This window comes from Sceloporus occidentalis, unplaced genomic scaffold (assembly GCF_023333645.1).
Source record: "Sceloporus occidentalis isolate IW3139 unplaced genomic scaffold, rSceOcc1.0.p SCAF_9, whole genome shotgun sequence".
Lineage (NCBI taxonomy): Eukaryota > Metazoa > Chordata > Lepidosauria > Squamata > Phrynosomatidae > Sceloporus > Sceloporus occidentalis.
The window spans coordinates 10,039,017-10,052,265 of record NW_028316989.1 but is presented as its reverse complement, the minus strand read 5'-3'; the positions used below and the strand labels follow the sequence as shown (position 1 = coordinate 10,052,265).

General features: G+C 41.7%; 1 protein-coding gene across 4 annotated transcripts in view; it reads left to right on the top strand.

Annotated features, from left to right (window-relative positions):
- ROBO3 (roundabout guidance receptor 3) overlaps positions 1-13,249 on the top strand; it is a 120,373-nt gene that overhangs the window by 23,543 nt on the left and 83,581 nt on the right. For all 4 annotated transcript variants that reach the window (XM_089538438.1, XM_089538436.1, XM_089538437.1 and 1 more), the window contains exon 2: positions 323-649. In XM_089538438.1, the coding sequence (XP_089394564.1) occupies positions 323-649 (327 nt within the window). The remainder of the gene's footprint in view (positions 1-322; positions 650-13,249) is intronic.

Here is a 13,249-nt window from a genome sequence, read left to right as displayed (position 1 = left end):
AACTTTCCACTTTTAAAATCCCATTAGGTAGACAGGAAATTACTATGCCTCACAATTTTTATTCATTCTAAAATTTCTGCTATCAATTTAGATTTACTTGTCCCTCCTAATGAAAAAGACAATCTGACTGGCCACTGTGGGAACAAAATGCAGGACAATGTTGGCCTTCACTCTGATCCAGCATGACTCTTCTTACATTCTTATTTAAGCCTATATTTGCCTGATAGCTGTCTATCTTGTCCTTTTTGATTTTAGACTTGTAACAGAGTCTTTTCTGTGCTGTGTTTTCTAACCATTTCTCTTCTTACTCCTTACCCCATAGGTTCTCGTCCTCGCCTTGAAGATTCATCTCCACGGATAATAGAACATCCCTCTGATCTCATTGTGTCCAAGGGAGAACCAGCAACATTGAACTGCAAAGCAGAAGGTCGTCCCACTCCTATAGTTGAGTGGTACAAAGATGGGGAGCGAGTGGAGACTGACAAAGAAGATCCGCGATCTCATCGTATGCTGCTGCCTAGTGGGTCCCTTTTCTTTCTGCGCATTGTGCATGGTCGGAGGAGCAAACCTGATGAGGGAGTGTATGTCTGTGTTGCCAGGAACTACTTGGGTGAGGCAGTGAGCCGGAACGCATCTCTGGAGGTAGCCAGTAAGTAGAATATTGAACAACTGAATGAATCAACATCCCACTGGTGATTTTATATTTGTCATTTAACTTCGTAGCTGATTCAGTGTCAGTGGGCAACTGTGTGGCCTCAGAAGAAGCAATGGTTAATGATTTTTGGATGAAGTATTGTGCACTATTGAAGCTGGTTGCCACCATCTCAGTGGGGCAATGAACCCATTTCACATTTTGATTCTGAACTTGGATGCTTGGATAGCTACTTTAAAGTTCATACTAAACTCTGGAGTACATTCATTGCCCCAGTAACATGGAAGACACCAGCTGCTTCTGAAATGTGTGAACGTGATCCTGAGCTTATGTGTAATATTCTTCATTACTGGTTACACTTCTGTTATACAGTGCTTCTATCTCTGAAATATTAGAGATGACCATTTCTTTTTGCAAGACAATCATTATTGTTCCATGTATGACTTAGTTCAGCAGATGTTTATCCCTGGGATTGATCCTATGGAAACCATGACTTAAAATACACATTTACATCTGGTGAATTGCTGAGAATTCTTTGTTTACAGATTCTGTTTAACTCTTCCTCACAGAACCACAACTAGAGTTTCCTAGAAGAGAGTTAATATTCATATCTTTTCCTTATAGTCTGTAATATGACCTGAGGAAACACTGATCCATGCACACACACACAGAAGCTCCTTTCTATCTAGAAGAGCATTCAGCAGTGCTGGATGAGAAATGATTGTTGGGCAAGCATAGTTGACTGTTGGTATCAGGATCCTCGGGAAGAAGAAGTCCCTGCCCTTTTCAGGAAAGTGTCTTGGTGTTTTAATTGTGCATCGAATAACTTCTCTCTAGGAATGTGTGATTAGATGTCCTGAATATGCATCCTTAAGTATTCTGTGTTACTGTCCATCTCTAATATGTTATTTTCTCCTGCCCCAGTTTTCCCTCAGCTCCCCTTGTTCCATCAAGTCATATTGATTAAAATTTAAATGTCCCAACTGGAATGAAAAGAGAAATGTTTCTGCTAATTGCATTCATTGGCAGGAATTTGGGGTGTTTGCTTAAGTAAACGAGTTCAGCAAATGGTTGAAGGGAAGAATGATGAGTCCATGATAAGCAGTAGAGGAATGTACTTGCTATTGCTATTTAGACATTTCTGCCACTCCATCATGCCAGTGAGAGAAGAACATGTTCTTCCTCAAATAGTGCTGAATCTATGGCTGCCTGTTGGCTACATTTTAAGTAGATTTGCATGTTTGCTTCCCTGCCTTATCCTCCTCCTTCACCACCACCACACATGCAGTTTGCTGCATTGCAGTGAAGAGATTAGAATGGCTGAGATACTCTCAAATTGGGACTGTTGGAGAGATACTTGCCTGTTTGGTTGAAGAGATTTGTACTCTATGGTTTTGTTTTTGTTGTTGCGGTATGCTAAGCATACCAGCAGTCTAAGTAGCCAGTAGAAGGGACTATGTGTACAGTCTGCCAACGATGGCTGCTATTGTATATCTTTTGAATTCCCTAGAAGAGATGGCTTGGCAAGTGGTAAAGAGCTGTATCCCCCTTCAGTATTCAACTTGGAATGCCCTTTACCAGTGTTCATTTCTTGGTATCTATGGGAAAGAGATTTGGCAGTCTTTGAAAACGAGAGAGCAGAATATGTAGCCTTCTAGATACTCTTGGAGTGTAAAATCCCATCATCCCCCTCTATTGGATTTGTGGACTCAAGGTGATAACTGTTGTGGCCTAGCAACATCTGGGGAGGTTTGTGTTTTCCACCTTAATGTAGACAGTACCACATTAGATTGATGAGTCATGTCAGTTCAGTAGAAAGCAGCACTCTCCTTGAGATAGAAAATGCAGATGTTCATGTCAATAGTTGGAGAGTATTTAGAGTACATTTCTGAGAGCTTTGCCTAAATGGTAAGAAAAGAACCCTGTTGGACCAAACCAGATCAGTTCTGGGAATAAAGACCATCTTGTGATCTGCAGGTGACATGTCAGTTAGTGAAGACTAGGAAGCTCTTGATGTTGTTGGACTACTTGTCTAGTCTGTTATCCTGTTTCCCATGATGACCAATCAGAGGTCCATAGGAAACCCACAAGCAGAACATATGGGAAAGCATTACTGATACTCAGAATCTTTTGATTCCGTAAGTCGCATATATCCATCATGGACTAGTAGCCATTGATAGCCCCATCCTCCATGAATTTGTCTATGTGTGTGTGTTGTGTGCCTTCAGGTCATTTCTGACGTACAGTGACCCTAAGGGGTCATGGGGTTTTCTTGCAAGATCTGTTCAGAGGAGGTTTTCTGTTTCTTTCCCTTGAAGTTGAGAGCATGTGACTTGCCCAGTGTCACCCAGTGGGTTTCAAGGCTGAACTGGGAAACGAACCCTGGTCTCCTGAGTTGTAGTCCAATGCTCAGATTACTATGCCTCACTGGTTCTCACATGAATTTGTCTAATCCCCCTTTAAAACTTTCCACACTGATGGACATCACTGCACCTTGTGGTAGTAAATTATTCAGTTTCAGGATGCTGTTCATGAAGCAGCACCTCCTTTTGTCTATGCTGGATCTCCATCTCTTCAGTTCCTTGGATGGTCCTGGGTTCCAATGCTATGCAAGACGGAGAAAATACTTTCTGTTGCTGTTGGAAACATTTTAGGGACCAAACATTTTAGGAATTGGTAGTTTATCACTATGAAATGATAAATACTTGAGTGCAGGAATCTCAACATTTTCTAAGATTCCTTTCACCCCACTGCCCCTCATCTTGCTCACTTTCTAACAAAGATAAGGTAAACACTCCTTTGATAAGTCCATTCATTCCTGATTATAGACTCTTTCTAGCAACTTGTCCAGCAGCATTCCTGGCAGGAGTCTCTGGTGTGTCTTTCACAGAGCAAGCAAACAGCCCTGTGGCTTGTGGATTCGGAAGAGATCCAGGTTTGTTATTTATTTACCCTGACCTCAAAACCAATCTCCTGCATGGCTTTCCAAGGCACTCTGAACCCATTGTCTTCCTTAATGGTTTTATGGAGACAAAGATCTACAAACAAACAGTGCAGAAAAGCACCCAGGCCTGCTGAAAGTGACACAAGATGAATGATGGCCTTGCCCTAGACAAGGCCAAACATGGGTTGGAGGTGGAGTGGGGGAATGAAACTTTATTTTTGCTAAGCCTTTGGACTCACTGAGTTTCTGCTCTTGAAATGTGAGGGAAGGTAAATGCTTTGCTTGCAAATCCTCCATGATTTGTGGCTATTGATAATGGATTATGGCTTCAAAATAATGCAATCAAAAGAGTGTGCTGTGGTCAAGGTAACTGGTCAAAATGTGGACTGGACATCAAACGGAAACTAATAAAATGGTTTTCTGTGAAGCTAAGGCATCGGTGGGTCAGTCATGGGGGCTGAAGCTAGTGATGACTCTATAGTGGTCGATTGTTCAGAAAAGATGGGAATTGCTAGTCCCTCTTGCAGAGTCTTGTGTGAACCTTGACTTTTTTTTTTCATATGTAGGACTTTCTCGCTCTTTTATGCTGGTGTAGGATGAAAGAATGATGATGTGAGTCCTAGGCTTGCTCGGTCCAAAATCATGGTTTGGTAGTACAGATTGTTTACCTCATTTCAATGCATACCGGTTTGGTAGATGCTGCCCCTTTCTCCTGCAGATAATTGCCGTGGTGACTGCACGTTGTGGCAATGATACACCATGAAAAAGGAGCTGCAAAATGTGGCTCTTTTCTCCACTGCTGCCGAGGCGCCCTTAGTGCCCAGGAGCAGTGTGGTGACGTCCATTGTGCACCATGCTGTTTGGATGCAGTGCACGAGGCACGTCATTGGTACACACACTGTGTGAATGTGTGTGCACAAAAATGGCACATGGACAGCGCGGTAGGGCTCAGGAGCATGCAGACATTCCGCTCTCCCAAGCTCTAAAATCAGCCCCAGACCAACACTTTGTTCCAGTCTGTACTGGGCCTTAGAGTAGAAACATAAATTCATGTACAAAATTGGAAGGTGTCATCTGAAAGGACAACTCTGGATCTTTGAAAGGGCCATAAACAAATCCCCAGTTTTACTCACAAATATTTGGAAAGACACACTTTTTATCCCCTCCTCCACACTTTGAAATACAAAATGTCTAGATGTTTTTCTGGCTTGCTGCTTGTATTGGGGGACAATCCAGAATTGAATAGCTTCTTTCAGGGGAAAAGCTAGCATAATTCAAAGTAGCTCTTCACCATTTTCCTTTTAGTGTGCCTAAGAGAGCCCTATGATAGAAAACAGCCACTCTGTTTTCTGCTGATGCCACTTGGGGGCTAACATGTTTTGCAATAAAGACCATATTGGAAATCCTGTTGGGATTATTTTGTTTGCTTCATTTCAATGCATATCAGTTTGCCTGAAATTCATAACAGTTTGCCATTGCTACAATAAGCATTTTGGCCACAGCCAAGAATATGTTTATTTTTAATCTTCACTTTTTTGTATATTTTTAACTGTATTGCTTTTAAATTGATTCTCAGTTTTGAGAGGAAGGTGGGATATTCATCATCACTGTCATCATCATCACCACCATAATCATAATCTGTTGTTGTTGTGCGGAATAATGGGAGCATTCTTAGGCAGTTTGGGAGATGGTATTTCAGTCTAACTCACATACCTAGGCATTCAGCCATTGTCCTAAATGCTAATCTCTTTTATCTGTCTGAGTGTAGGCAGAATTTTGGAAGACAAGCATCTCTGCTTAATTCAATGCACAGGGAGATTAAATTTTCCATTGGCAAAAGTTTTCATATAGGTTGTTGCTGTTGTGTGCCTTCAAGTCATGATGGCAAACTTAAAGTGAACCTATAATGAGGTTTTCTTGGATAGATTCATTCATAGTGGGGTTGCTTCAGACTGAGGCTGAGAGAATGTGACTTGCCCAAGGTCACCCAGTAGATTTCCATGGCTGATTGGGGATTCAAACCCTGATATCCAGAGTCATAGTCCAAAGCTCAAAGGACTATACCACACTGGCTTTCTTCCATTCTGGAGTCCTGTAATAAAAATTACTTGTTTGGGGGAAAGCCAAGTTCAGCATGTTAGCCTTGTGCCCTGTTTTTAGCTAGCAGAACCAACATTATTTACACCAGGGCTGTGGAGTTGGTGTGCCAAACCTTTTACTCTGACTACAACTCCTATTTTTCATGTCTCCCACTCTGACTCTTTCATAAATGGCATATTAATTAGTAATAAAAATGTACTATAGTAAAATAGTGGCACTTCCCCTCCCCATGTCAATTTGTTTGTGTATTCTTGCATGGCAGGGGATTGGAATGGATGGCCCTTGAGGTCTCTTCCAACTCTATGATTCTGTGAATTAGAAATTATTCCTGTAACTGAAATAGAAATACATTACATCTGAACATAGTGTGGAAGATGTTGAGGTTTGTGCCTGCTCAGTCAGCTATCCAGGTACTAACCACTCTCATTTTTATGATTCTTTCCCTTTGAATTGGAGTTGGATTGAACAACTTCAAAGAGAGGACTGACAGTTTTTCACATGGAGGAGTCTCCTTTGTAAACTCAGTCTAATGGCCACTCTGTCCTCTATGGAGGCTCTTTTCCATGGATGGGGAAACTTTTGGCCCTCCTGATGTTTTGGACTACAACTCCCACAATCCATTGCAATTGACTGTGCTGGCAGGGCTTGTCTGGAAATTTAAGCCCCAAACACCCACAGTCGAAGGTTTTCCATCCCTGCTCAAGCCATCTTCCAAATGTTCCCAGTTTTCATGGAGGTGTCAGATGTGTGTTTTGCCAATAGTGCATCACCACTCAGAGGAGAAGAGGGTGAACCGCTTTGATAACTTGAATTATTGCAATACCTTATACTGGCGCTTAGTGTTATGCTAAAGCACAAGCTGAATCTAGTGCTTGGCCCTTCCACTCAAAGGGTTCCCTCTCTTTCAGGGTAGTTTCAGCCATGGCTTTTAATGAAAGACTCAAAGAGGGATCGTGTTATGCCCGCTTGAGAGATTTAAAGGATATGGGGTCAAAGATGAGCTCCCAGCAGGGGAAAAGAGCCTTTAAATGGGAAGAGGAAGAAAGGGTTGAGCGAACAGCAACTTTAGGGTGGAGCACAGGGACCCAAGCAGAACTGTCTTTTGTCAGGGTCTGAGGCAGCTTTCTGGCACCAATGAAAAGACTGGCATTCTTGTCCCCCCTTCCCCCTTTTATGTATGGCTCAGGAAAAGCAAAGAGGAAAAACAGCTCTTCTTGTAGCAATTAGTGGACATCCTGACCTCCTGAAAAGTCCCTCTCATGGCCCAAATGGATTTTCTGTTCTTCTTCCATTAAATGATGGATGAGGCCACAGGTAAATGGTTGAAGCATCCCCCATCAGAGAAGATGATTGGAAAGGGGTGGGTGGGTGGGTAGCTGGGTACTGGACTGCAGATAACATCTGGTAATGAGCATGATGAATGGAATGAGGCCATTTCCAGGTGAATTTGCCAAATGGTCTGCTTGGCATGGGCTCCGAGATCTAAGTGGCTCCTATGAAAGGATTTTTAATTTTAGACTCTTAGGGAAGGTTTGTGTCCTTGGTTTGTTTGAAGTACCTTATCTGAAAACTTTTGCTGGAGGACTTTATGACTACCGTAGGATAACTCCCGCTGTCAGAATGGTAGTTTGTGCAAGTCATTGTGACAATGAATGCTGGTGACTAATGTAATTCTACTGTTATCGTGTAGTGGTAATATCACATTCCCTATTAAAGTTATCATGTTAGAAAATTCAGATAGTCAATGTGACATTACAAATGCCAAATCAATCAGGAAATGACCTCAGAATCCTACCTGTCGTTTTCTGTTTTGTCCAAGGAAGGTGTCATGATGTTTGAAAGACTGCATCTGACTGCATCAGGAGAAACTGGAAATAAAAAAGTCTCTTGTAATAGCATTTTTCCTTGCTTCTTCAGATGATCTCCATCTTTTCCTCCCAGATGGTTGTCTTTTTTAGTTCAGCATCTGCATGATGAAGAAGCTTTGGGAATAGTAGGTAAAAGAGACTTCTAACACGTGGGGAAAACCTGAAAGCTAAGAGGAGCATTTGGACCTGCATTCTTGCTTCTATTTCTTGTGATACACACACGCACACACACACTCCCCAGAGGAATCTAAGCCTTCATAGATGAGGTCTGGGGTGAAACCATTGCTCTATGAGGTGTTTTGGAGACAGAATTGCATCCAAGACTCTGAAAACAGACTGACAGGCCTTTGAGAGTCAGGGCTCAGCATGGGCAGTGTCTTGGAACACTAGCCAGCCATCTCTAAACTGGAATTATTTATTGATTTTTGTGTCACTTCTCAGTCCATTACCCAGACAGGATGCATTCATGTAATTTGGAAAAGGGGGCAGCTGCTGGATAAACAAACCAGTAACATATTTCTTGCCAGGTTATATACCATAGTTCCCAACTCAGCAGTGTGGAGTTATGGCAAGTGAAGGAACAGGGGAATGGGATGCTAACAATCTCTCCCCCCCCCCCCCACTTCTTTGCTACAATGTGGAGAAAGATTAACTTCTTGGCCCAGGCTGGGAGAGGCTCTGTGCTCTTAACAGCTAAGCTAGAAGCGCCTTCTTGCTTGAAGAGTGTTGATGCATCTTGGAGGCAACATTAAAAACCTGGTTATAGGGTAATTTCAACGTTCTGCGGTTTCCATACATTTTTAGCCTTGTTAGCTTGGAATGTCGGTTGTGGGATGGCACAAGAAAAACACAATAAACAAGTCAGTCCTGTAAGCAAGTTGCACACACATCCCCTCCAGTTTGCAACTGTGCATTTTAAGTAAGAATTACAGTCTAGCCAGAACATTTATCTTGTTGTTGGAATCAGTCTAGCTTTCTTGCTTACAACCTATTTTGCTGCTTGTTTTTGGACAGCAATGGGTTCCTCCCACCCCCACCCCCCTTTCCCCCCATCTTATGGAAGAGAGACTTTCTAGTGATAAAGTGAATCCTCTCCAGGGAAGGTGGTCATGTGAGTGAGTCATTAGTGGGTTCGGCCCCCCTTCCTATCCCACAGGGGGTCCCTGAGCCACACAGAGAATAGGAAGATAAAGGGTCCATCCAGGCCTGGGCTATTCAAACCTAGGAAATGAGTGATATCTAAGAGCGGGGAATTAAGTCATTTCCGAAGTAATGGGAGTCCTTGGGGTCACGCTTTCAGCCTTTGGCTTGATTGTACTTGGGAATTTACTTGGGCAAAATTGGGCTGTGTTTTCCTTTCATTTTGGCAACATGAAAAGATTAATTTCAGTTTGAACCAGAGAAGGCCATAGAGATGCAAAGGGAGCCTCTTCCTTTTGCATCACAAATAATCACTGCTCTCCTTCTTCCGTATTTGGGCTCCTATATAAAATGATGAGGCAGACCAGGATTATCTTTGTGTCTGATTTTGTCCCTTACCACACCCATGGACCAATATCAGTTTGTGAAACTTGAGAGTTTGGTTGCTTCACAGAGAGTCTCCAGGAAAGAAACAGTTCTTGCCAATGGGCAAAAATATTATACCCTTGGTGCATTATAGGAGGAACTGCTGGTCCCCAAGTCAAATAGTTTTAGAAACACTGCCCTAAGTCACCTTCCAATTCTGCTTCAATTTATGCTTCTTTGGTTCCATACTAATACCAGAATCCTGAGAAGAAGGCCAGGCAACAGAGGAGGAGGAGGAGGACGGGTAAATACTTGCCCTACAAGGCTCCTCCGCTGCTTGGATTTCTCTTGAGGAAAGGCCCAGGTAGAGGAGAAAGAGGAAGGAATTAATATTAACAACAACAACAACAACAACAACAACAATAATGATGATAATTAATATTTTAATTAATAATTGATATTTAATTTGGCCCCTTCCTACTGCCAAGTTGTGCAGATCTGATCTACATGATGAACCAGCTCTCTGTAATGACCTACCAAGTGAGTTAAAAAGTTTTACCATATGTCTTCACCGAACTGGAAATGAAGAGTTGAAAGGGTGTATGCTTCATTTCAAATTCGCTCTTCCTCTTTCATTTAAGCTGGGGGCATAGCAGACCTCTGATTTTCCACATATATCCTGTGGTTGCATGCACACAGTGACAAATTACTACACTGACTATGCTTTGTAAGGAACTGATTTGCTATGTCCACACATTCTTCAGCTGGGTGTGCTGGATATTGGATCCTGTACAGCCACAGTAAAGGAACTGTTCCTTCATATGCATATGTATGTGGTAAAACTCTTTTTTCCATTTGGTGTAGGACAAATATACACACACATATGTACACATAGACATATATACATGTATTTGTGTGTGGGTGTGATACCTGGATGGCAGGTCACTTTAGGTTTTAGCAGCTGAAGAGGGCAGAAGCTGAAATGTTTTGCTAATTTATTTATGAAGCTCTTTTTGTTAATCACTCTAATGAGTACATATTTTTAGTGACTAACTGGATCCTTCTGGGATCCAGAACCAACTTGTCAGAAATGCTCTTTGTTTTTAATTTGTTGTTGTTGTTATTGCTGTGTGTGCGCGTGCATGTATGTAAATTATTTTTGTACACAATATACAGAAATGTTACACTTAAAATTTTATAAGTTATTCACATATTCCATGGCATATCTCATGCATGAGCACACCGTGTCAATGTCACATTGAGCTGCTTGTGTATAATCACTTTCATGTATGCCATAAGTTCCAGATAGATTTCCCTAGCCCTGACCTGTGTTTCCATTTAACAAGGAAAAGCACCCCTGTTGCAGTAGAAGTGAACTTAAGGCACAGGTTGAGAGATGTGCTTCCGAGTTCTGTAAAACCATAGGCTGAAACATATGCTTCCTTCCTCTTGCAGGGCACAAACAGCTAATATGTCTTACTGCTTTTTGCACACTGCACAGTGCTAATTACAGTACATTCAAACACAAGGCCTGGTTGGTTTGCATCTTTGTTTTCCCCTTATTGTTAGGTGGTGTTGTTTACACGCGTGGTGCAATGGACGATTCTGCACCAAGTGGGATATTAAACCTGCCTTCTTAAATATGCAACAGTCAACACTACATGGTTAGGGTTGACTGCTCTGCCCCTGAATGGGAAGCCAGACAGTTAATTTGCCCCGACAAGCTGCACTGCTGTTGGGTAATGTCTGCCTCATGGAAACAATCTTGGAAGCCATCTGCCCCAGCTGTGGCCCTGTGCCTTACAGGCTGAGACAGACGCTACACAGCAGCACAGAGGTAGATTGGCCAAAGCCTAAGAACATCAAGTGATGCCAACTGGGTGGTACTGTATTTATGCATTTCATTTCTATTCTCCAATTCTGTAGAGAGATTTAAGGCATGTACTGCTTTTTTAAAAAACACTGTTATTCACATTTTTTCATTCATTCTAGATGGGTTTTACCATACTCTCATGCCAGGTTAATTAGTCGCCAGTAAATTGCCCAAGAAGCTGCAGAATTCACATGGATATAAATCTGGAGACATATGAGCTCAGAAGACAGTGGGTTCTCCTATAGAGAATTTTTATGCATCCTCCAACTGTAGCTTCATCATTGAGACAATGATATAAAAGGCCTGGAAGGTCCAGCTTCCTCCCCTGAGACAGAGGCAAGGCATGCAGGATGATTTGTCTTGTGGCATGTATTTTTGTCAAGTTCAATTTTAGTTGTCTCTCCATAGGGGGCTTCTATTGTTGCATGACTTTCGCTCCCCCAGCAGACAATTCCACAGTCTGATGCACTTCACTGTTGAGAATTTGTCACATCCAGCATAATTTTCCCATTTCCTAAGTTAAGCTTTATGTCACCTTCTCTATTTTCTTTTTCACAGATACAGGTTATGTCCCTCTGGGTCTGTCAGTCCATCTTGGCAATCCATCCTCCTCCCTGCTTTATTATATTTTTGTCTTCAAAAACTAATTCATTTTCTGTTCACAGGTTATAATGCTGCTCACTTTTAAGACACCCTTTTGTCTTTTTGCTTCCAACAGCTTCACACAAACTAATTCCTGGAATGAACAAAGTGATTGTTTGAAGGGACAACCACAACAATGCATTCTGAGGTTATTCTGGGAGTTGTAGTCTCCCAACACAGCCTTTTGGAGCTCTGCCTAAACCTTTGTTGTTGTTCTGATGGTGATGGAGGTGGTGTGCCTTCAAGTTGTTTCCAACTTTGGTGACCCTAAGGTGAACCTATCATGGAATTTTTGCATATCATAAAGAAATGGGCAGGTTTTGAGGTTTGGGGATCTGTTTGCTTTTTAAAGCAGAAACCAAAAGATCAATCAAGCAGATACAAGTACAAATCAATGATGGAGAAGGGGGAGCAGCAGGCAAATACAGATCTATTTCTGAATGACTAAGGAGGAATTCTCACATTGGACTCTTAAACTGAACACAAAGATTTTAATCAAAGTCATCATCAATTCATATTCTACCAATAAGGAAAGCAAGGCTAAGAGCAAAATGATCATTAGTACAATATCAGCCATGGCATACAATGTGAACGTCAGGAATTCCAGTAGACTTCTATTTCTTCTGTATATTTTGGTTCTGTATTAGTTTCTACCAGTTCTTCATGATAGATATTTCCTTTTTTTGATAGCTTCTCGGTGGTCTTTAACTATATCAAATCATATACTCTAGCTCTTGTCTGCTTTGTGGGTCTCTCGGGATTCTAGTACAATCTATTCTTCCTATAGCTTTCCCTTGGTGCTTGTATTGTGTGCTGTAGAAATATTTCATGGGGATATTCATGATCCAATTCTTGTATTTCTCTCTCTCTCTCTCTCTCAAAAAGCAACATCAAACTCTTACACACACAAAAAAAACCAACAACAACCCCACACCACTTGGTAGGCTCAGACTCTGGCTTCTCAATTTAAAGTACCACGTTTATGATCTGTGTTCAGAGTCTTTTTGATGTTTACAATGTGTCTCCCATCAATATGCTGCAGATACATAGCAGTGTCATTTGTAAAAATTGAGCTTAAAAATAGTTGCAGATATTTGCTATGTTCTTCAGCTGCACTGTGAGATCTTTCTGATAAGGGACTCATGTTCATGTCCCAGCTGAACAATGCAATTAATTGCATGACCTGAGCCCAGTCAACTCTCTTAGTAACCAGCTTCATAGGGTTGTTGTAATGATAATAAGTGGGGAGAAGGAGACCCATGTGCGTTGTTTTGGTCTCATTAGTGAAAAGTTGGGATACATATCACTTTATTCTGCTTAGGACAGACCTCACCTGAAATATAGTTCTGAGAACTCAGTTCACTTACAAGCTGGAATGTGATCAGAGGATAACCAAGATGGGGAAAAAAGTTTGGAAGCCTATAGGGAACATGTTAGCGATCTAAGGATATTTAGTTTGGAAACAGAGAGACTGTTATGATAGCTGATGATTATTTAGTTATGTAGAAAATGGAGCAAGCTTTTCCTGCTGCTTCAGAGACCAGAACATGAATCAATGGGTTCAAATTACAAGATAAACAATTCCACCTAAACATTAGGAGGAGCTTCTTCAGTGTATGAGCTATTCAACAGTGAATTAGACCACTTTGGAGAGTGGAGTGGAG